At 44.5% G+C, this 24,773-nt stretch overlaps 1 protein-coding gene across 1 annotated transcript in view; it reads left to right on the top strand.

The window, feature by feature from the left end:
- Kcnq5 (potassium voltage-gated channel subfamily Q member 5) overlaps positions 1-5,933 on the top strand; it is a 536,576-nt gene extending 530,643 nt beyond the window's left edge. The window contains exons 13-14 of the mRNA XM_041655539.1: positions 62-188; positions 2,647-5,933. Of these exons, the coding sequence (XP_041511473.1) occupies positions 62-188; positions 2,647-3,609 (1,090 nt within the window). The 3' untranslated portion in view covers positions 3,610-5,933. The remainder of the gene's footprint in view (positions 1-61; positions 189-2,646) is intronic.
- The last annotated feature ends 18,840 nt before the right edge of the window (positions 5,934-24,773 follow it).

The raw sequence follows: 24,773 nt of genomic DNA on the forward strand, positions 1-24,773 counted from the left end.
ACTGGCCTACTGTCATCTGTACAATTAGTGCCTATAACCAGGTATCTCCTTTGTCTGGCAGTGTTGATCAAATTCTTGGAAAAGGGCAAATCACCTCAGATAAGAAGAGCCGAGAGAAAATAACCGCAGAACACGAGACAACGGATGACCTCAGCATGCTCGGCCGGGTTGTCAAGGTGGAAAAACAGGTATAGCTCACCCACACCAGTTAGCTTTCGGCTGTGATTTGTTCCTCAAAGCTAAGTATATGGATGCAACTTAAGTTAATCTTCTAACATTTTATTTTATGTGTATGAATGATTTGCCTGCATGTATATCTGTGTTTGATGCCCAAAGAGGTCAGAAGAAGCTGTAGATCTGGAACTGGAGTTTTAGAAGGTTTTGAACTACCATGCAGGTGCTGGGAATCAAACCCAGGTCCTCTGAGAGAATAAGTGCCCTTAACCTATGCTATTTCTCTAGCCCCTAAAGTTAATCTTTTTGTTTGGTTGGTTTTGGTTTTTGTTGTGGTTGCTGCCTTGGTTTGTTTATTTTTGAGACAGGGTTTCTCTGTGTAACAGCCCTAGCTGTCCTGGAACGAGCTCTTGTAGACCAGGCCAGCCTCGAACTCACAGAGGTCCACCTGACTCTGCCTCTTGAGTTCTGGGATTAAAGGGGCGCCTGTTTGTTTGTTTTTTGAGACAGAATCTTTTCTACATGGCTCTGGCAGTCCTGGAACTTGCTTGGTAGACCAGGCTGTCCTTGAACTCACAGTGATCTGTCTGCCTCCAGCTCCTAAATACTCAGATTAAGGGTGTGCCTCACTATGTCTGGCCTCCTAAAATTAATCCTAATGATCACTATATGTCAAAGGAATGAAGTAGGGAGTGGTTGAAATTAATGACTTCTTATATGTAGAGAGTGTCTTTAAAACACTTTTGGATTTCCATTGAAGGATGAGAAATGTTTATCTTGTCCATTAATACTTAATTCAGAAGCAACTGTAGAATTTCAATAGTAAAATAGCAAAGATCTGTTTATCATTGTGTCTCTTTTAGTTTCCTTCATTTAAAATGAGATTTAAAACCTCACCATACTTGTGGCAAACGGTAATTTTTGACCCCGAGGCTGTGTCTTCTCAGAGAGTATTCTCAATGGAATTGTAAACATTCTAAGTATTCATTTGAAAACATTTATTTATGTGTTTTTTTTATTTATTTGTGGGGGGTGTTGAGGAGTGCAGTCTCACTATGTAGCTCTGGCTGAAACTCACTGTGTAGTCCAGGCAGGACTTGAACTCTTAGAGATCTGCCTGCCTCTGCCTCCTAAGTGATGAGATTAAGGGTATGCACAACCATGCCTGGTCTTAACTTTAAATTTAAGTGAGGTAAGCCAGACCCAAAAAGAGGAACATGGGATGTACTCACTCATATTTGGTTTCTAGCCATAAATAAAGGACATTGAGCCTATAATTCATGTTCCTAGAGAAGCTAAATAAGGTGAATCCAAAGACAAACACATAGGCATCCTCAGGAATATTAACCTTCATCAGGCGATGAAAGGAGACAGAAACAGAGACCCACACGGGAGCACCGGACAGAAATCTCAAGGTCCAAATCAGGAGCAGAAGGAGACGGAGCACGAGCAAGGAACTCAGGACCACAAGGGGTGCACCCACACACTAAGACAATGGGGATGTTCTATTGGGATCTCACCAAGGCCAGCTGGCCTAGGTCTGAAAAAGCATGGGATAAATCCGGACTAGCTGAACATAGCGGACAATGAGGAATACTGAGAATTCAAGAACAATTGCAGTGGGTTTTTGATCCTACTGCACGTACTGGCTTTGTGGGAGCCTAGGCAGTTTGAATGCTCACCTTAGGAGACCTGGATAGAGGTGGGCAGTCCTTGGGCTTCCCACAGGTCAGGGAACCCTGATTGCTCTTCGAGCAGATGGGGGGGGGGGACTTGATCGGGGGAGGGGGAGGGAAATGGGAAGCGGTTGTGGGGACGAGGCAGAAATCCTTAATAAATAAATAAATTAAAAAAAAAATTTAAATTCTCAGCCCAGCCTGTAGTGGTGGCCAGTGCCTTTAATTCCAGTACTCGAGGTGTGCATCTGTGTGTGTGTGGCGAGGGGGGGGGTCATCTCACAATTCAAGTCAGCCTGGTCTACAGAGCAAAGTTCCAGGACAGCAAGGGCTGTCAAACAAACAAACAACAACAACAAAAAAAAAAAAAACTCAAAAAAAATTAAACTTTCTTAGATTGATACTTAAGTTTCATAATTTCATTATAGAACATGTTCCTTCTAAAATTCACTGGCAATCCAGAAAGAAAATCAACCAGTAAGAAAAACATGCTGATTGAAAATACCTTGAAATGCACTTCAATGGTGCTTATATGATTTTTTACAAAAAGGTTTTGAAGACTAGCGTGGGGAGTCCAAAGAGGGTCACACAAATGCGGTTCTCACCCTCTCTCCCCTTCCTTCTCTGGCCCTGTCGCCCCCAGTGTTACCCTCCGTCACAATCAGAACTGCTTTGGCCTTCATAGTATTTCTTTCACTGTGTCAATAAAATCTTATTTCACCTTTGACATCCCAAGAGTAAAGTCAGTTCTTCCTAAGAGAGTGTCCTCATTTGTAACTGTTTTTCCCGTTTGCAGGTCCAGTCCATCGAATCCAAGTTGGACTGTCTGCTGGACATCTACCAGCAGGTCCTCCGCAAAGGCTCCGCCTCAGCCCTCACTTTGGCCTCCTTCCAGATCCCGCCTTTTGAATGTGAACAGACATCTGACTACCAGAGCCCGGTGGATAGCAAAGACCTGTCCAGTTCCGCCCAAACCAGTGGCTGCTTGACGAGGTCAGCCAGTGCCAACATCTCGAGAGGCCTGCAGTTCATTTTAACGCCAAATGAGTTCAGTGCTCAGACTTTCTACGCGCTTAGCCCTACTATGCACAGCCAAGCAACACAGGTGCCAATGAGCCAAAATGACGGCTCCTCCCTGGCGGCCACCAATAACATTGCAAACCAAATAAGCGCAGCCCCCAAGCCAGCAGCCCCAACAACTTTACAGATCCCACCTCCTCTCCCAGCCATCAAGCACCTGACCAGGCCGGAGACTCTGCACCCGAACCCCACTGGCTTACAAGAAAGTATTTCCGACGTCACCACCTGCCTTGTTGCCTCCAAGGAAAACGTTCAGTTTGCGCAGTCAAATCTGACCAAGGACCGTTCCCTGCGGAAAAGTTTTGACATGGGAGGAGAAACTTTGTTGTCTGTCCGCCCCATGGTGCCCAAAGACTTGGGCAAATCTTTGTCTGTACAAAACCTGATCAGATCGACAGAGGAACTGAACTTGCAATTTTCGGGCAGTGAGTCCAGTGGCTCCAGAGGCAGCCAAGATTTTTACCCTAAGTGGAGAGAATCCAAATTGTTTATAACTGATGAAGAACTGGGTGCCGAGGAGGCAGAAACAGACACTTTTGATGCCACCCCGCAGCCTGCGGGTGAAGCTGCTTTTACATCAGACTCTTTAAGGACTGGAAGGTCACGGTCATCTCAGAACATTTGTAAGACAGGAGACAGTACAGATGCCCTCAGTTTGCCTCATGTCAAACTTAACTAAAGTTCTTTGTTCCCTTTCTAGGCATAGCTGTTCTTTTAGCCATACATATCACTGCATGAAGTATTCTGGAAGCCCTTCTAAAAAGTCGAAATCGCAAGAATCAGGAAGAACATGAACGGCAAACTTAGAAGCCTGTTATCTTTTAATTGCATGAAAATGCATGTTTAGGGATGGCAGAAATTCCAAGGTGCATCGACATTAACCCATGCATTTAGTAATGTACCTTGAGTCTAAAATCCCAAGCACACAGTCGCTGCTGAAGCTATGGGGTGCGCGAAGATGTCAGGATTAGTTCCATTGCAAGAGTTGATGCTGTGTTTTGAAATTGGAGTAAACACCTTCAGATTTCAGGCATTTCTGCTTTATGACTAGACACAAAGTTCATTTTCAAAATTAGGCCATAATGTATGTGTAGACACAATGGCTAGCAACAGCTGCTAATAACACAAGTAAAGCAGAATTTGGATTATAACAGAAACGACTGCTTATTTCAAGATATCTTTGCCAACCCATTCCTCCTCAGTCATTTGATTAACGTAATTTGAATGTCAATCTGTGTGCTTTTGGTGACTTAGCTCTGTGGCAGACAATTTTTTGCACATTGTTTTCATGTTGTCCTTTATGCCGGGAATGTTGTCTGATTCGAAAATGGGCAGATAATGCCATTCAGGGCCAGTGGGGCAGGAGATTTGCTCTTCCCTTGACATCTTAAAGTTTGTGCAAACGTCTCTGATGGAGGAGTCAGCCGTGTAAAAAGCGCAATCTCCTCACAAGCACATGGACTACCGATGGGTTTAACAACTTTTACAACTGGACTGGTCTCTCTGTGAGAACACAATGACAGGCTTGACCATTCTGCCCACTCAATGGCCAGTGTGACCAGCTATTCCCATTTTGTGGACATGCAGGTAGGACCTGGGGAAAGGGGTATCTATGTGAGGCGGAGGGAAGGAAGACTTGGAAAGACTACAAGCATTCCCACAAGTGGATAGCATGCAAGGAAATGACTGTCCACCCGCAAAGGGCAGTGAGGAGAGAAGCCAAAATGAAACAACTAGATTTTTTTTTTAGAAAATAAATATTGCTAGGAAGTTCAACTACCTAAACATCCCTTATTCTTGTATAACAGAGAATTTTGCAAGCTATTTATTTTTACTATTCCCTGAATGTCTTTTGCTATTGTGTAGTAGTACATTTTGCACACGAAAGGCTAAAACTAAACTTCCTTTACTTTTTATACTATAGTGAACATTTTTCTATTCCTCCCAACAATATTATCCCAAATGTGAAATGATTGGCTCCGTTTCCAGGTTATAAACATATATCATTACAAACCAGATAGCACTCGATGTGTCTGTAGATCAGAACCCCTTAATAATATCGCAATCGATGGCAAAGAATCAAATGAAAAATATGTATTAAAAATGTATTTCTCAAAAGGCAAGCAATACTGGCTGCTTGTTAGAATTCAGCCCTGCACCTGTAATCACAGCCCTGGGCAAAGTGAGATGGGAGCACGGGTTCAAGGCTAGCCTAGATGATACAGCAAAACTGTGTCTCAAAACCAGAGTGAATAACATTCAAATAAGCTGTTGAGAGCCTACCACGTGTGTATACCTGTGATCCCGCTATTTGGGAGGCAGAGGCAGGAGGTTCTGGAGTTCAAAGCTAGCCTTGGCTGTGTGAAGCCTGGTCTCCAAAAGAAGGAAGGAAGGAACGAACGAAGGAACGAAGGAACGAAGGAACGAAGGAAGGAAAGAAAAGAAAGAAGTCTAAGGGAAGTTGGTTAGGCTTGAAATCCTGGATTCATGAAAGAAGGCATTTTTTTTTTTCTTAACAACTATTATCACTGGGGCGGGGTGGGGGAGGATTTTTTTCAGCATCCAGGCCAAATGAGCAGGATCTAGGGATTTAAAGTGGTTGCTCAAAGAAAGGAGACCTTCAAGTCCACCAGCCCTTCCCAAACCTCTCCCCCAGCAGAATGTTCTAGTTACCGGTCATCCTTATTTTTCTGCCCCATAACTGTTTGGTGATCCTTCACCCCAGTTTGATATCAGACTTCACCAGGCCTTAACCAGCCTTCACCCTCAAGCAAACCAACTTCCTCTTCCTCGAGTGTGCTTCTCAACCTCATTTTTTGACAGTGAAAAGTTAAAAGAAAGAAAGAAAGAAAGAAAGAAAGAAAGAAACCTTCCTTATGCCTGGTATGGCTGTACGCACCTTTAATCCCAGAACTTGGGAGGCAGAGGCAGGTAGATCTTTTTGTTTGTTTGGTTTGTTTTTTCAAGACAGGATTTCTCCGTAGCTTTGGAGCCTGTCCTGGAACTAGCTCTTTTAGACCAGGTTGGTCTTGAACTCACAGAGATCCACCCTGCCTCTGTCTCCCAAGTGCTGGGATTAAAGGCGTGGCAGGTAGATCTTTCTGCATTCCAGCCAGCCTGTCTACAAAATGTGTTCCAGGCCAGCCAAGGCTACATTGAGAGATCCTATCTTAAAAAACAAACAAAAGCTTTCTTGGATTCTAATACCGTCTCCTGGATAGCATTCAGGATCTTATGGCCCATGAAAACACAAATAAGATAAAGTGTGAATTTCTCATTCTATTGAAAAATGTTCATCAAGCCTTTAAAGCTATTCTCATTTTCCAAACAGAATGCTAGGCAATTATTAATATGATTTTTCATTTACCCATGTCTTCAACCAACCCGAAGCAATGATGTACCTTCCAAAGGACTTGCACATGCACGTATACACAAAACACATCCCTCCACTGAGCAAAAGCCAGAGCCACCTGGTGGCACTCAACAAGGGTCACTCCAAATAATGGCTGAGGAAGAGAAAGGAGCTGACAGCTTCCAGACAGCACTGACACTGTCTCAGGTTGAACCCCACTGGCAGCAAGAATTATGAATGTAATGAGGATCCCTTCTTAGGCTTCCTCAGGTCTCAAACACAGTACAGTTCATCTAACATCGCTGAAGACTGACTAGTCAGAGACAAAGCCAAAACACATCACTGCAGTCTTAAGCAAAATGTGAAAAGCTGCATCATGAAAAATGTTTGTACGTTGAAGCCATGACCATTTTGTGTCTGTTTCTTTCTAGCACAGAAACTCTTGGACATTGCAAAACAGGTTTCTTGGCGTGTAAACATCAGGGTTATGTCTATTAGGCCATTCTCTGGGGGGGAGGGCATGGGGGAGGGGGCTCTCCCAGTTACACTTAGCAGGGACCCATTGCTCCATCCAAAAGGACGTCTGGGAGCACAGTTCAAATGAGCACACTGAGTAGCCATGTGCTCTCTCAGATCAAGCCTGTCTGCCTTCTGCAGTGCATAGGGTTGATTACGCTAATACAACAGTCATCCCTTGTAGGAGGTTAACTAAAAAAAAAAATGTTGCCATGTCTACTCTAAATGTTTGCATTTTGTTCAAGGAAGTTAATATCTGGAGATGGCAAGTTCATTTAAATTAAGATGCTTTGTTGGGTTTTCTGATTCTATAATAATTTCTGGTTCTTAGGTGCCTTTCTGACCTCCCGTTGACTCGGTGTTGTCTGGAAGGGTCTTAATCTGAAAGTCAAACAAGTCTAATTAGAGGAATCAAGGCACAGACTAACTAAATATCATACCATTTCCAGAGCAAAACCATAAAGAATGATGAAACCCAGGCAAACTGATCATTCAATCAGATCAAGGAAATATCATAAATGCTAATTTCCCAGAACCTGATTTTTTTTGCCTTAAATGACATGGTTGTGCTTTTGTTAGGAAATTTAATTTAATATAATGATGTGCATTTAAGTGAGCAGTTCTAAAAGTCATGTAGGAAAACAATATAATTGTCTGTTTCCTGAAAACAGCTAAATCAGAAATACCATACCCATTTCAAGCTATCGTTAAAATGTAATTTCCTTTGCTCTCTTTTACTGAGATATTTGTTTTAAAGGAAAATATTAAAAAGATGTCTATAAACAGCGAGTGTGACTGTCTTCATAGAGAACAACGGACTGACCCAACCATACTCAGACTCAGCAGTGAGGTGTGTTCGTGACGCCGGTTTGCATTTGGGAACGTAGATTTGCTCATGTTCTCAGGGACGTCATAAGAAGAACCACTTTGTTTTGTTTTTCTGAACTTCTGAGGAGTCAGCTCAGGTCTCTGACCATGTGCTCCCCAGGCCAAGAAGAACATAATTGGATATGGCTCATAGCTCAGACAGTAGTCTGTGTGGTTGTGTGCTGACTTCACACAAACTGAATGGATAGCCTTTATCTTCTCCTCTTGGAAATAGAACTAGTTTAGATCGCAGATTACTGTTGATTTTTAGAATATTTGAAAATATATAATACACCTTAAGGATGAGATCCGAGTCTAAACACAAAATTCATGTGTCACATACAACACTCAGATCTAAATTCTTACAAATGCTAGGTGTGTACTCGGTCACGGAGCTCACCCAGACATTTGTGTACTCTTCTTAATAATTTGTGCCATGAAAGAAAGTTTCATGGAATGGGATTTCCTATATATGGTGTTCATATCAGCTCTCAGAATCTTCGGAGAGCCTTTGGGGATTCAGCCTTAGAGATACTTGGCCAGAATAACACAAGAGATTGCTAAACAAGTAATAAGAAACAAAAACCAGGTGGGTGCCCAGCACAGATCATGTGGGTACAAACACTCAGCTCTGCCTTACCAGGAAAATGTTTCTACCTCAAAGGGACAGTGTCCTTTTTTCCATGAGAAACTCCATTCTACAGGGCCGGGAAAAGTGGCCCAGCAGTGCTTACTGCTCTTGCAGTGGCGTCAGGACCACTTCCCAGCACCCACCTTTGCATAACTCACAACCTCCTATAACTCTAGTTCCAAAGACACTGCACACATTTGGCACACAGAAACTCAAGGGGGAGCACACACATAAATCTTTCGTTTGGTTGGTTGGTTTGGTTTTTCGAGACAAGGTTTTTCTGTAGCTTTGGAGCCTATCCTAGAACTAGCTCTTATAAACCAGGCTGGCATCGAACTCACAGAGACTTGCCTGCCTCTGTCTCCTGAGCGCTGGGATTAAAGGCGTGAGCCACCAACGCCCGGCTGAACAAATAAATCTTTTAAAAACTAAAAATATTAGGAGGCAGAGGCAGGAGGATCTTTGTGAGTTCAAGGCCAGCCTGGTCTACAAGAGCTAGTTCCAGGACAGGCACCAAAAACTACAGAGAAACCCTGTCTCGAAAATCCAAAAAACTAAAAATAAGAGTCTCTACTTCAGTCAGGCACCGTGGCTCACACTCTTTGGAAGCTAAGACAAGAGATTTGCTAAGAGTCGGAGGCCAGCCTGAGGCTACATAGACTCTGTCTAAAAATAACCAGTAACAATAAAAAGCTATTACCAGATGGGTGGCTGTAGTACATGCTTTCAATCCCAGCACTCAGGAGGCAGAGGCAGGCAGATCTCTGTGAGTTGGAGGCCGACTTGGTCTACAGAGTGAGTTCAGGGACAGCCAGGGCTACACAGAGAAACCCTGTTTAAAAAATAACAATAAATAAAAATATTTTTTATTGTCCTTAACTACTACCAACTCTGTGCCAGGGGGCTAGTATTAGTTCAACAATTTTCTTTTCTTTTTCTTTTATTATTATTACTATTATTTGGTTTTTTGAGACAGGGTTTCTCTGTGGTTTCGGAGCCTGTCCTGGAACTAGCTCTTGTAGGCCAGGCTGACCTCAAACTCGCAGAGATCCGCCTGTCTCTGCCTCTCAAGTACTGGGATTAAAGGCGTGCGCCACCACCATCCAGCTAGTTCAACAATTTTCAAGCAATCTCAGAATCTTACAAGTCCAGAATCCACAGGCAAAGAGCCCTTAGGGAGATAGATATCTTTAGACCAGAAGTGGATTGAACAGTGTTGATAAGGAAGCCTCCTCCTCCGTGACTTTAGAGATGCCAGACAAAAACATTTCTCAACTATTAACTTAACAAATGATGGAAACAAAACTGTGTCGAGTCTTATTCTATTGCTGACATACAAACAGCCTGGTAAAAGGAATGGAGGGAAGCTTTGTTTTGGTTCACAGTTCAGAATACAGTCCATCATGGCCGCCGGAGCTCAGAACAGCTGTTTGCTCGACATCCACAGTCAAGAACCAGAAAGCAATGAATCTGGGGCTCAGCTAGCATCTTTGGATGCAGCCCAGGCCCCAAGTGAAAGGTTTTATTATCTTTTGTCTCAAGCTAATCCACATAATTCCTCACAGACAGGATCAAAAGTTAAATAAACCCTCACAGGTGTGCCTTGCCTGCATAGGTGAATCCTGTCAAGTTAAAGACACCAACCATCACATGGAAGGACTATGCTAGCTCTGACATATTGTGAGACTGCTTCTGGTGGCTTGGAGAGATGGCTCAGCAGTTAGGAGCTCCAGCTAGGCCAGCTGTGGTGACACACCTTTAATCTCAGCACTGACACAAGTGGATATCTGTGAGCCTGAGGCTACCCGGGTGTACAAAACAAGTTCCACGCCAGCCAGAGCTACACAGTGTGAGACTCAAAAAAAAAAAAAAAAAAAAAAAAAAGGAAGAAGAAGCACTGACTACTCTTGTAAAGGATCCAGGGGTTCAATTCCCAGCACCCACATGACAGTTCATCACTGTCTGTAACTCCAATTCTGGGGTATCCAACAGCATCTTCTGGCCTCTGCAGGCACAAAATTAACACTGAACACAGACATGTATGATAGCAAAACTCCTATACACATAATATTTAATACAATTTCAAAAAATGCTTTTAGATATTTTTGGCACTACTTTAGCAATATCTCAAAACTACCTCTTAAAAATTAAAACAAACAATTATTCTGTCTTAATTACTGATAAAAATTGGGCTGCTGGTCTTTTGAAGTGGCAGGTAATATTTTCCTGGTTTCAAATACTTTAAGTCTGATGCAAGTATATCTTTGAAATTTTTAGATTTTCCTTAACATTAAGACTTCTCCTTATAGCTCATCTAATTCTGAATTATTGAGGTTTCTCAGATTTATTTCATTTTTATTCTCTGGTGTGTTTTGCTTTTGGCAATGGTCTTTATTAAATCATTGAAAACCAAACTGGAACATTACCATCAGCTACATATTGAAACTCTACATAATCTCTCAAAAAAAAAAACAATTGCTGACATATTACCCCAACTATATTATAAAAATTAATGGGGCACTTAGGAGGCATTTGACTTAAAACATACTAATAACTTCGCTGAAAAGAGGAAAAGGGAAAAACACCTTTTTTTGAAGCCAAAAGTGATGGTACATGCCTTTAATCCCAGCATTCCAGAGGCAGGCAGATGTGAGTATGAGACCAGTCTGGTTTACATACAGAGTGAGTTCCAGGGCAGCCAGGGGTACACAGAGAAACCCTGTCTCCAAAATTTAAAAATGAAAGAAGAGGAAGAAAGGAAGGAAGGAAGGAAGGAAGGAAGGAAAAAGGAAGAAGGAGAGCAAGAAATATCAGTGGAGCAACCACGAGCATAGGAACAAGCCAATCTCATAAGGCTAGAGATAAAGACAGGCTATTCTCTATTCCACTCCATCATGAAGCTGCCAAGGTCTTCTGTGTCCGTCCCTTGGACACTGCTGGTGTCTCCTTTATCGCCCACGTGACAACGACCAGTGACCATTCACACAGCATACTTCTTTAATTACTTCCAACACAGGAGGGAGACAAGTGAAGAATAAAAAATGTTGTCCTGGCACCTCCTGAAACCAACACCAGTCAAACATGAATTCTCAGAGCACCAGCATCACAAAGTACATGATCTGATTGGCTATAGCCTTAGTTGTTGGAGCTAAGGATTCAGAGGAGAGCAAACCACAAACACTGATCTCATGAGAAAGGTAGGTGTGGTGGCACATGCCTTTAATCCCACCACGCAGCAGGCAGATCTCTGTGAACTCCAGGATAGCCTGGGCACTGCCTAGGGGGACCCTGTCTCCAAATAACAAAGACAGTAAAAGAGAAAGAAAAGAGTAGCGTGCCCGAGGTGATTTCTATTCTCATGGCTGTGTTGGGGACCATGAAATCTATGTATACTAAGAGATCAGTAACTTGCCAGAGATGACCAGGCATCAGGAAAACCACAGTGTAACCAGATCATCACTCCCATACCCCCTTCAAAAGGTCACTGTACCTCGGTGTTTAGAGCACACAAACCATTCGGACTGGAACTTACAGACCTAAACTGCAGCCTGGAGAAGAATGTTGACGTGCTGATGACCGATGTGAAGGAGAAAAGGGCGTTTATGCATTTTTTGAGACAAGGTCTATGTAGCGCTGGCTGGATTGGAACTATCCAGGTTGGCCTGAATCGCAGAGATCACATTGACTCTACCTCCCTAGTGCTAGGATTAAAGGTATGCACCACTACACCAGATCGTTTCTTTTAGAGGTGATATTACATCATTTTATCCTTTCCCTTTTCTCTCTCCAGATCATATACGCCTCCATGGTCTTTCAAATTCATGGCCTTTTTTTCCTTAGCTGTCTTTACATGCATGCATATATACACATGTTCCTAAGCAACCACTGAGTCTGTTTTTCCTTTGCCTTCTAAGCTTTAAAATGTTGAGTTGGAGAGGTGTTTCAGCAGTTAAGAGCACTGACTGATCTTTCAGAGATCCTGAGTTTAATCCCCAGCAACCATATAGTGACCCCAAAATCATCTGTAATGAGATCTGCTGCTCTCTTCTTGCCTGTATACACACACACACACACACACACACACACACACACACACACACAAAAATTGCCAGGGGTGGCACACCTTTACTCCCACCACTTGGAAGGCAAAGGCAGGCAGATCTCAGTGAGTCCAAGGGCCAGCCTGGTCTGTAAAATGAGTTCTAAGATAGTCAGGATTGTTACACAGAAAAAAAAAATCTGTCTCAAAAAAATAAAGTGAAATTATCAAATAAAAATGATATTCCTCTTTGAGAGTAGTTAGGTTGCTCCTTCCACTCAGGCTCGGAAGTATTTCTAGTGTGAAACCGAACCACTTCCTGTTCAGCAGTTGGCAATGTAGAACTAATAAACTTAGTTCCACAGGATGTGCCAATTTCAGCAATTATCTGACATTCTCTGGTCCAAGACATGATGCTTCTCTCCCCAATGGAGTCCCTTGTAAGCTGCAGGCTGCTGAGGTGCAGTATGATGAAGAGACGACAAGGAAGGAAATGCTTGGCCAGCTCTATGTTGGGTGGAGCATCAACAGAAGGATGGTACTCTTCTGAACAGAGTCAGGAAACTCTTGTTATTAACTTACTCATGGATTCCCCCAAACCACTTTCCAAGTCCACCCGGAACAATTGACAGTCAGGGATAACTCGGGCAGTTCATTTTTACCAGGCTCAGTGAACTGATGATTCTGACTACTTCAACAAACGCATTACCATCTGGACCTTAAATTTAAGGATAAAGCCTCCTACAGAACCTGTGTTTTCAGCATAGACTGTAGCCTACCAGGCTCTTAAAAAAAAAAAAAAAACCACTGTATCTTGTTCCTGAGCTCCTTCTTTGGGCTAGGCTTCCTAAGAGACAATATAATCTGCCCAGACCTAGGAACACAGCTTTCAGAGATAATGGGCAAGTTTATTGGAATGAAATAAATTAGCAGAAGAGGCATTTCACACCCAGGTGGATGTTTGCCACCACAGCACTGTTGGTGGGCTTGGGAAACTTCCCTCAGACACATGCATGAGAGTGACAGGCTAGAACCCTCCCTACCCCCCACCCCCCACCCCCACCCACCCCCACCCCGCCGTTCAAGTCCCTTTCGTATCCTCCATGCTTTTCTCAAATGCTGGTGAAAGTTTTCACATCCTGCTCTTCCAGGCGAGATCAGTCTGAGGTGGTCCCTGTCATCCTGTTAGGTTGTGACAGACCCCAGTTACGACTGCGTCCTGAAATAGTCCTCCAAGTAAGCACTGGTCAGGGGCCATTCCTGGACATGCCGCAACATACTAAGGCCTGGGGGAGGGAATGGTGAAGTGAGACTCAGGACTAGGAACAAGACTTTCTTGGGGACACAATAGGGGAAGACATCAGCCCAGGCCTCCCATAATCTTAGGGACTTCATGCAATTTAAAGAAAAATGGCTACAACCTAAAACCATTTCCCTTGGAATGGATTTTTGAGGCACATCTGGAACCCCATATTCCTAGGAGGCTAAATGAGAATTCATGGTGCTGTACAACTATTTGACAAGCAATAAACCCCTCAACCCCAATTCTGTTGCCGTCACCTACCTAGCAGATGAAGGTAAAGGTTCTCGCTACTAATGCCTCAAAACATATCCTCCAACCACTGCTTGACTCGGGGTGGCCCAACCACAGTGACGCGAGTCTGGCCAGAGGCTGTAAACCTCTGCTCCAGTTGAATAAAGGTGTTGGTGTGTTCCTCGATGCGCCTGAGGTATAAGTCTCTTTGGCCTATGCAGTGGGAGAAGACAGGAGACAGATAAGCCACTAGCATTTGTTGGGTGAACAGAAAGTCCCTAAGGAGGGTGGTACTAGATAGGAGTTACTTTCAAGATTCAAACTTGTTTGGAGTGAAGCTGTAAAGGAAATGGGTGTTAAAGAAGAGATAAGACAACAGCCTGTGCCAGCCATTGTGGTACACTCCTTTAATCCCAGCAAGCAGGGAGCAGAGGCACGCCAGGCTAGTGAAGTCAAGGTCAACCTGGTCTACCTAGCTAGTTTCAAGCAATCCAAGGCTACATAGACACTAAAAACCAATCTCCCCTCCCCCCAAAAAATAGCTTAAAGAAAAGCAAAAATGACCGGGCAGCAGTGGTGCACGCCATTAATCCCAGCACTCTGGGGGCAGAGACAGGTGGATCTCTGTGAGTTCGAGACTAGCCTGGTCTACAAGAGCTAGTTCCAGGAAGGCTCCAAAGCTACAGAGAAAGCCTGTCTTGAAAAAACAAACAAACAAACAAAAAAAAGGATCTGATTACAAGTGGTTGTGAGCCACCATGTGGTTGCTGGGAATTGAAGGTGATCACGGTGTGGTGAGAAGCTTAATCCAATCAACGGTAAGAAGCAGAGACTGGGCTGCCTGGATCAGACCAACTGGGCTGCTGGGCAAAAACACCCACCAACAAGTTGGGCTGCCCTGTCTAGTCAGTGTGCTCCAGGTTCCCCAGCTCTTGAGAGCTGTCACCCCTGCTGGGTGGAATTTAGTGATGAGTCCTTTCTGCTCCTATGGGTAACCCCTCACTCCTATTCCTGAGTAATCCTGATAAATCTCACTAGGTCACCAAGTGTCACAAAAGAACTGATACAGACAAGAAAAAAGTTGGAAAACCATGAAAGAGAAAGAGATAAAGGAAAGACCACCTACCGAATATCCAGTTCTTCTTGTCCCAATCTATGAACAGTACAAGTGGGGAATCAAAGTTCTCAGGACATCTCCACCAGGCATTCGGGTTGTCAACACCATTGATTCTCATTGCAAATGCTCAAATGTTCGTCCTACTTCAGAATAAGGCAAGTCCAAGCAACTGACTGCAGAATGGAACTGAGCAGAAGGGCCCAGGCCCGGTCTTATATAGGTACTCACTCCAAAAGCCCAGCCCTCGCTGGGTGTGGTGGCGCACGCCTTTAATCCCAGCACTAGGGCGGCAGAGACAGGCGGATCTCTGTACGTTCAAGACCAAAAACCCTGTGTGTGTGTGTGGGGGGGGGGGGGGTGAACAGCTCTTGACCGACCTTAGAGCAACAGATCTATCCCTAAATTTCTCCTGTTAATCCAACCAATGAGCTATCGGCTTATTCTTTTATGGCATAATTTTTGGTCCTCAGGAATTCAAATTTTCTTCTAGGTAGTATCAAAGATGCTTGAGGAATTCTACTGAGTATAGACTAGAAAAGTGATGAGGGACTTATCCCTAGGCTCTTACATCTGTTTGTTTGTTGTGTTTTTTGGTTTTGTTTTGAGACTACTTTGGCCATGATAACTTTGTTTTCTTTCTCTTTAACTGTCTCTGTTTGCTGTATCTCATTTGAGACAGGGTTTCTCTACGTACATGAGGCTGACCGGTAACTCACACGGATCTTCCTGACTTAGCCTCCTAAATGCTAGGATCAAAGGTGTGCTTCCTCACCTCCACCCCAGCCTTTCAAGAACTGTTTATATTTGGTAGAAAACATTAAACAGTAGGGCAGTGGTGGTACAGGCCTTTAATCCCAGCATTTGGGAGGCAGAGACTGGCAGATCTCTGTGAGTTCAAGGCCATCTTGGTCTACAGAGCAGTCCAGGACTGGCTCCGTAGCTACTGCAAAACCCTGTCTTGAAAAACTATAAAAAAAAGAAAACTAAACTACCTGTCTTAGTCATTTTGCCTAGCAACTACAAGCTCTTTAGGAATTAAGGTTTAGGCCAGGTGGTCATGGTGCACGCCTTTAACCCCAGCACTAAGGAAGCAGAGGCAAGCAGATCTCTGCTTTTGAGGTCAGCCTGGACTACAGATCAAGTTCCAGGACTAAAAAAAGAAATCCTGTCCAGCAGGAGGGGGAGAAGAAAAAATAAATCAAGATCCCATTTTGGCTCACACCTTTAATCCCTTAGATTTAATGCACTTAGAAGGCAGAGGCAGTCATCCAACCTTGACACAAGAGGAGGTGCCTAGTCTCACTAGATCCCTGCCTGATCTCATTCAAGTTGTGCACTGCTACACAGAGAAACCTGACTCAAAAAAACAAAAAAGGAAGGAAGGGAGAAAGGGAGGGAGGGAGGGAGGGAGGGAGGGAGGGAAAGGAAAAAAAGAAAAGAAGAAAAGAAGTGTCCCATGTGGATGCATTGCTTATGGATGCATTGACATCTAGTTGAAGAAACTGTGGCTACAGAAAGGACATGATGACTACAGTAACATGAACATAGGCACATGATTGCCTGTCATATCTTGACAGGAAGGAGACAGGAAACTCTTCTCCCAAATACAGAAGAAATATATTTCGCCAACTCTCCATTAGACCAGTGTAGATCAAATACATAATTCCTGAAGTCAATACTTCCCAAGTGGCATCACAAAGTGTGTGATCAGATTTGCCAATACCATGGCCGTTCCCCACTTAATCTGGGATCATAAAGTAGACCAACCCACATGCCTCTTACTCCTGAGTGCTGGGATTAAAGGCGTACACCACCACTGCCCAACCCCAGGAAACACTATTAAGCCTTGACCCTGCATCCACTTTTCCCCCTCTCATCTGCCTGTATTTTATGTGTTATTAAACTTATGTTGTCTTTTATGTGCATTGGTATTTTGCCTACATATATGTCTGTGTGAAGGTGTCAGATCTTGGAGTTACAGACAGTTGTGGGTGTTGGGAATTGAACCTGGGTCGTCTGGAAGGGTAGTCAGTATTCTTTACCACTGAGCCATCCTTCCAACCCCCTGACCATATATATATATAGAGAGAGGGGGGGGGAAGGGGTTCTCTGTAGCTTTGTAGCCTGTCCTGGAACTAGCTTTTGTAGACCAGGCTGGTCTAGAACTCACAGAGATCTGCCTGCCTCTGCCTCTCAAGTGTTGGGATTAAAGGCGTGGACCACCACTGCCCGGCTCTTCTGCCTATATTTTAAGAGTAGGATAATCTTCTTCTTCTTCTTCTTCTTCTTCTTCTTCTTCTTCTTCTTCTTCTTCTTCTTCTTCTTCTTTTTGGAATTTTCGAGACAGGGTTTCTCCGTAGCTTTTTGTTTCCTGTCCTGGAACTAGCTCTTATAGACTAGGCTGGCCTCGAACTCACAGAGATCTGCCTGCCTCTGCCTCCCGAGTGCTGGGATTTAAGGCGTGCACCACCACCGCCCGGCAGATAATCTTTTTTTTAAGTGATTTATTTTTATTTTATGTACATTGGTGTTTTGCCTGCATGTATGTTTGTGTGAGGGTGTCAGATCCCTTGGAACTGGAATTTCAGACAGTTGTGAGCTGTCATGTGGTTGCTGGGAATTGAACCCTGTTCCTTTGGAAGAGCAGCCATTGCTCATAACCACTTAGCCATCTCTCCAGCCCCAGAGTAGGATAATCTTAAGCCTCCTGAGTTCTCTATAGAACTTATATTTTCACTCAGAGAATGGCCTACGTGACTTTTGGTATGAGAGAAGCATTTTAAATCTTGTTTTCAAACCCATCCCTGGGCTGTGAATCCTGGGAGACAGTGTAGCCTTCCCAGACCTTGGAAACTGCTTTGCACAGAGAACCCACTATTAGGGTGGATTAGTGTAGACAAAGAAAAGAGAAAAACATCAAAGGCATTGCATGTTAAGGTGATGTGGAATTTCCCTCTGTAGGCTGTGAATGTTTTGTTATCACTGCTTAAGAAAGAAGCTGCTTTGGGCTTCTGGCAGGCAGAATAAAGCAAGGTGGGAATTCCAAGCAGAGATAGAGGAGAAAAGGGGACAGAAAAAGTCAGGGAGACACCATGTAGCTGCCGAAGGAGGCAGATGCCCTGGAACTCATAGCCTTTCCTTAAGTGGTCCCACCTGTGAGTCGAGTCTGGCCTGAGGCTGTGAGCCCCCCTCTAGCTGAACGAGGGTGTTGCTATTGCCTCTATACAGTAAAGGTATTTGTCCTCAGGGTCTTGGCCCAAAAGAGGAAAAAGCTTGTGCAGACCACTAGCACTTGGGGGTGGACAGGTAACCTTGCAGGCTGAAGCCTAAGATAGACAGGCAAGAGAAGGATTGGGAGATGTGGGCAGTAGCCACTTAACAAATGTGTGCTCCTTCTGGTCCTTGTCCATGTAGAACACCAGTGGGCTGTGAAAGCACCAGGCACAGGCCTTCATGCTTTCTTGCTGAGAGAGCTCCTTCCTTTCTCCTGAAAGGCACGATGCAAGCAGGGCCCCATGCCTGAACTCATGTGTAAATGTATATTCATGCCCAAGGGGTCATCTTTGACCTCCCTTAGCGAAGGCCCTAATATCTGGAGCTTCTCCCTTCAAAATCCATTTAACCACTGCCTGTGACCACAACTAGATAACTTATTTAGTCTTCACTTGAGGTGAAGACTTTGTCCAAGAACCTAAAATTTTTTTCTTTATAATATCAAAAATTCTTATAGTAAAGAATTACAGCCGGGTGGTGGTGGCACATGCCTTTAATCCCAGCACTCGGGAGGCAGAGGCAGGTGGATCTCTGTGAGTTTGAAGCCAGTCTGGTCTAAAAGAGCTAGTTCCAGGACAGGCTCCAAAGCTACAGAGAAACTGTCTCAGAAAAACCAAGAAAAGCCGGGCGGTGGTGGCGCATGCCTTTAATCCCAGCACTCGGGAGGCAGAGGCAGGAGGATCTCTGTGAGTTCGAGGCCAGCCTGGTCTACAAGAGCTAGTCCCAGGACAAGAACCAAAAGCTGTGGAGAAACCCTGTCTCGAAAATCGTGATCCTAGAGAAGCTAAATAAGAAGGAGAACCCAAAGAAAAACATAGGCATCATCCTGAATATTAACCTTCATCAGGCGATGAAAGGAGACAGAGACAGAGACCCACATTGGAGCACCGGAAAGAAATCTCAAGGTCCAAATCAGGAGCAGAAGGAGAGGGAGCACGAGCAAGGAACTCAGGACCGCGAGGGGTGCACCCACACACTGAGACAATGGGGATGTTCTATCGGGAACTCACTGTTGCGGGAGGTCCTCCCACTCCTCCAGCCTATCACCGCTGAGATACCAGCCCATTGGGGCGTGGTCTCTCGCCCTTTAGAAAAGTGGCCACTTCCCTCTTCTCTCTCTCTCTTCACTTCCTGCTCCGCTGGCGACTAGACTCCTTTCCTGGTTGCATAGAGGGCTGTAGCCTGGGACAGTGATCTGTAAGTTTTTTCCCTTTTAAATAAATACCACCCTATTAATCATAATCCCAAATTGGTGTGGCATTGTTTGTGACTTACGCCTTCAACTCACCAAGGCCAGCTGGCCTGGGTCTGAAAAAGCCTGGGATCAAACCGGACTCGCTGAACATAGGGGACAATGAGGACTACTGAGAACTCAAGAACAATGGCAATGGGTTTTTGATCCTACTGCACGTACTGGCTTTGGGGGAGCCTAGGCAGTTTGGATGCTCACCTTACTAGACCTGGACGGAGGTGGGTGGTCCTTGGACTTCCCACAGGGCAGGGAACCCTGATTGCTCTTTGGGCTGATGAGGGAGGGGAACTTGATTGGGGGAGGGGGAGGGAAATGGGAGGTGGCGGCGGGGAAGAGACAGAAATCTTTAATAAATAAATAAATTTATAAAAAAGAATTACAAAAATGAGGGAAAAAAAGAAAGAAATATCAAAAATTCTGGAGGCGATCTACTGACCACAGACTAAAGAAATGGATGAGGAGCAGTGAGGAGGGGCATGGAAAGCCCAGGACTGGTCTCTACACTGTTTGCTTGGTTTGTTGTTACTTGTTTTTTCCTTGTACATGTAGCCCTGACTGACCAGAAACTCTATATAGACCAAGCTGCCCTGAACTCTTCAAGTGCTGACCTTAAAGGTGTGTGCCAACAACCCCAACACACCCTCCATATTGACAGAAGCTAACAGGAAACTAAGGACTTCATGAGTACCCTCAAAGAAAGCTGGGGTTCTCGTGTTATCACAGTGTACTGGGGAAGCAGGACGCAATTCCCTAGGGTGCCAGTGGCAATTTTGTAGATTAATGCGATTTGCGGTTTTTGGTTTGTTTTTGTTTTTTGTTAACTGAGGTTTGACTAAATAGGCCAGGCTATACTCAAGCTTGCTGTCTTCCTTCCTGAACCTCCACAGGCAGCTAACTGCCATCATGCCCAGCAATAAAACATTTTCTTCTTTGTTGCTTGTTTCTGGTGCTGGTCTGGAAGCCAGGACTCCCAGCCCTGAGATACTTCCCAGGCATCCTTGTGAGCTCTGTTTTAGGATATCCTTGCTATCTAATTTTGAACAGATTTTTGTGGTCTTGCTTCATTCAAATACTTTACAGGAGAGCTTTTTGTGTGTTCATTTGTTTTATTGTGTGGAGGTGGGATTTTCGGTGGCTCAGGCTGGTCTGGAACTCTTTAGATAGCACAGGCTGCAACTGCATTTTGATGCTCCTGTCTCGGCCTCCCCAGTACTAGGATTATAGATGTGTGCCTTCACCTCCAGCTTTTGATGATTTTTATTTGTTTTGTTTTGTTTTCAAGGCAGGGTTTCTCTGTAGTCCTGGCTGTCCTGGAACTCACTCTCTAGACCAGGCTGGCCTCAAACTCAGAGATCCGCCTGCCTCTGCTTCCCAAATGCTGGGATTAAAGGTGTGTACCACCACCACCGGGTCTGGAAGACATATTTATGTTTAGGAAGAAAGATTCAAGTTTTCTTGTCAGCTTACAACAACTTCCAGGGTTTTTTTGTTTTTTGTTTTTTGTTTTTTTTGGGTGGGGGGGGGTGGTTTGGTTTGTAGAGATAGGGTTTCCCTGTATCTTTGGAGCCTGTCCTGGAACTAGCTCTTGTAAACCAGGCTGGCCTGGAACTCACAAAAATCTGCCTGCCTCTGCCTCCCAAGTGCTGGGATTAAAGGCGTGAGCCACTACCACCTGGTTTACAACTGCCAGTTCTTTGGATTTGATTTGTTGTACACTGCCTTCTTTTTTTTTTTCTTCTAGTTTATTTGTCTGTTTTGGTTTGTTTTGTTTTTGAAGCAGGGTTTCTCTGTGTATCCCTGGCTGACCAGGAACTCCCTCTGTAGACCAGGCTGATCTTGAACTTACAGAGAGTCACCTGCCTCTGCCTCCTGAGTGCTGGAGTTAAAGGTACGCACCACCATGGCCCAGCTCTTATTTCTTTTTTTTCCCCACTTCAAAATTCCCCTTTTGACCCATGGCATACAAAGTGAGCTCTCAGTCCTTTCAATCACAGTATTTGATCTACCCTGGAAGATCACAGAAGCTTCCAGAAACCATTTAGGTAGTGTGGGATAATGATAGACCTTTTAAACCCTTCCTTAGTGGCTGAGCATGGTGGTGCACGCCTTTAATCCCAGTGCTCAGGAGGCAGAGGCAGGTGGATCTCATGAGTACAAGGCCAGCGTGGACTAGTGAGTTCCGGGGGAATGGGGGCAATTTATGTCTTTTTATCCTATCTTATTCCCTCACTAACCTCGGACATTTTCCCTTTAAGCTCAGAGACTACCACCCTCTGTGCATGTAAGGAATTTTTCACTCTATTGCAGCCCCTGCATCAGTAAGGAGCTGTCATCAGGAAAGCACCTGATCCACCAGGAGGAACCTCAGCGCATCTCACTAAAGAGCCTGCAAAGAATCCTGAGGATTTACAGCACAAGCCACTGTCACAATCCATTGGCCACAAAGTGACTCATTGGTCAACATGGGCAGCAGCAGAGTCACGGTCTAAGAGGCCTTCTTATGCAAATGAGATAATGAAGGATCTCTAGAGACAATGGCTGCACACGATATGATGTATTGCTTAAATGTGATGCTATCACCCCCCCCCCCAGCCCCCAGACAGGGTTTCTCTACATAGCTTTGGAGCCTGTCCTGTCCTGGAACTCGCTTTGTAGACCAGATTGAACTGAAACTCACATAGATCCTCCTGCCTCTGCCTCCCAAGTGCTGGGATTAAAGGTGTGCTCCACCACCACTCAGATGATACTACTTTACTATTGCTTAGGTCTCATGTAGTTCCTTGCTGGCCTAGATCTCACTGTGTAGTCTCAGACTCACGGAGATCCCCATCTTCACCGTCCCTGTGCTGGAAATAGAGGTGTAGGCCACCGGGCCCTGCCATAAACATTTATCCTTTATATTATTAATAAACTAAGAGATCAGAGCCTGGATTGCAAAACCAAAGCCGCGAATCGTGTCCCCAAATGCGACTTTAATAGAACAAATATTAACAGATTAATCTTCAGAAAACTACAAGTATCAGAGAGAATTCCTAGAGGAAAATTTGCTCGATAAAGTACTTAAATGAACAGCTATTAAATCCATGTTAGTTAAGTCATAAGTATAAACTATCCATAAATCAGTTTGATTTAAACCTAGTATCTATGGCATCTCACCGTGGTGCATTCCTGTACCTGGGGAAGGGACGGTTACATAGTGCATACTCACAAACACACATAGACACACAAATACAAACACACACACACACACCATGTGAACAGAACGGGGATAGTTCAGAATAGGAAAGATGACCAGGACGGAAAAGGAAGGCCAACAGGAGAGGGTAAGTGGAGACGTAAGTTAGGTTGCTTATTATATACACATATAATATTTTGAGGTCTTCATGAAATCGACTCTTTTGTATCAGGATTAGCCATTAAGACAAACCTTATTTGACCTTTTCATGTATTCCTTGAGAACTTCATACACATACACTATGTGTTTTGAGTGTGTCTATTTCCCATTTCCCTACTCCTACTTTCCCTGAATCCACTCCCACTCAATCCCCCTCCATCTTCACTTTCTGTCTTTTTCCCCTCATTTAGCCTATCAGTGTGCATGCTTGTCTAAAGCCATCCACTGGAGCATGGGCAGCCTACCAGTGGCCACGCCTGCAAGAAAAATGACTCTTCCCTCCCAGCAACCACCGACTGCCAATAGCTTTATTAAAAAAAAAAAAAAAAAAAGAGGAGAGGAGGGAAGGAAGGGGGCGGAATACATCCTCATAGGGGTGAGTGTCTGTCTACCCAGTGCTCCAGAGGCAGAGCCAAGATGATCTTAGTACTTCCAGCCTAGACTAAACTGTAATATGGGAGTCAACCAGGGCAATCTAAGCAAGACCCTGTGACAAAACAAGATCAGAACAGAACAAAGCAGTAACTGGGATTAAAGGCAGGCACCACGACCCCCTGCCACTGCGCATTTCTTTAGGTACCAGAGTAACTTTGTGGGAGGTGAGGATTTCTGAGCCCAGCATGAGACTTTAGTTGGCCACCAGAGGGCAGCAAAGCACGCAAAAAGTACAGCACTGTTTTCAATGGCCTGGTTAGAAAACTCATAAAAAGAAAGAAAGAAATAGAAAGGGAGAGGGAGGGAGGGAAGGAGGGGAGGTTGAAATAGAATCAGGTAGAAAAAAACCACGATTGTTAGATATTGCTTTATTGATTTATTTAGTGATTTACATAAAGCACAGGTCACACTGCCTGTTTGCCAAGCATGACTTCACTTGCTCCTGGAACAGAGTGACCTGGAGAAAAGCTGAAACAAGCTCTTTGCCGTTAACTGTGTAGACTACTATAAAATCTTGCTTGCTTGCCTGCCCCACCTTGTCCGTGGCTTTAAATATAAAATCTGAATAAAAATTAGACCTCTAGACCTGGCTCAAAGTCTTACAGGAGTTATCACAGCTTTGGTCCACCAGTGACATTGCCTCGCTCCCAGTCTCAATGGTGTGAGAGCGCTTCTTCCAGAGAGATTCCCCGAGCAGGGACAGCTATGGAGGAAGTTTGGGACACACAGAGATTGTTCCAAAAGGCCAAGGTCTGGGGAAGTCGCCTGGTAAGCGAGGGCTACTGTCACAGGCAGAAGTTCAGAGTGCTACCCCAGCGCCAGAAAAGTCAAAGTTTTGGCATGTTTTTTTTTTTTTTAAATGTTGTTTGGCTGTCCCAGAACTTGCTCTGTAGAACAGGCTAACCTTGGACTCACGTAGATCCCCCTGCCTCTGCCTCCTGAGTGCTGGGATTAAAGGTGAGCATCACCACTGCCCCGCAAGGAGGGAACTTTCAAAGACTTGTTCCCTGACAATGGCCATGCCTCTGTTGTAGAATAGGGTGAGAGTTTCCGTTTGGGAAACAGACTGCAGCAGACGTGTGAGGAGGAAGATTCCACAGGAGGAGGGGCTCAGCAGCAGGTTAGCGGTGTAACCACATTCTGTCTTCATCTGCACCCCGCACTCCCTCTTCTTTACTCCCCATTTGTCTGAATTTTATGATGAGAATCCTCAGCTTCTTGGGGAGAGCCCTTTACAGAACAAACCTGTTCTCTCATAGGTGAGCAGCCTGCTAGACTTCTCTTCAGAGAGAAGCAGTTCATGCAAGAAATATGTAAACTCTGCTTCCTCGCTGGGTACCGTCCTTTCTTACAGTACTATAGGGAACCCTTGCTTTGGTACGACCCTTACAGTAAAAGCCCTGTTCTGAACTGGATAAGAGAGGCCAGCACAT

Source organism: Microtus oregoni, unplaced genomic scaffold (assembly GCF_018167655.1).
Source record: "Microtus oregoni isolate MIOR12 unplaced genomic scaffold, Mior012 000007F_ref0000211, whole genome shotgun sequence".
Classification (NCBI taxonomy): domain Eukaryota; kingdom Metazoa; phylum Chordata; class Mammalia; order Rodentia; family Cricetidae; genus Microtus; species Microtus oregoni.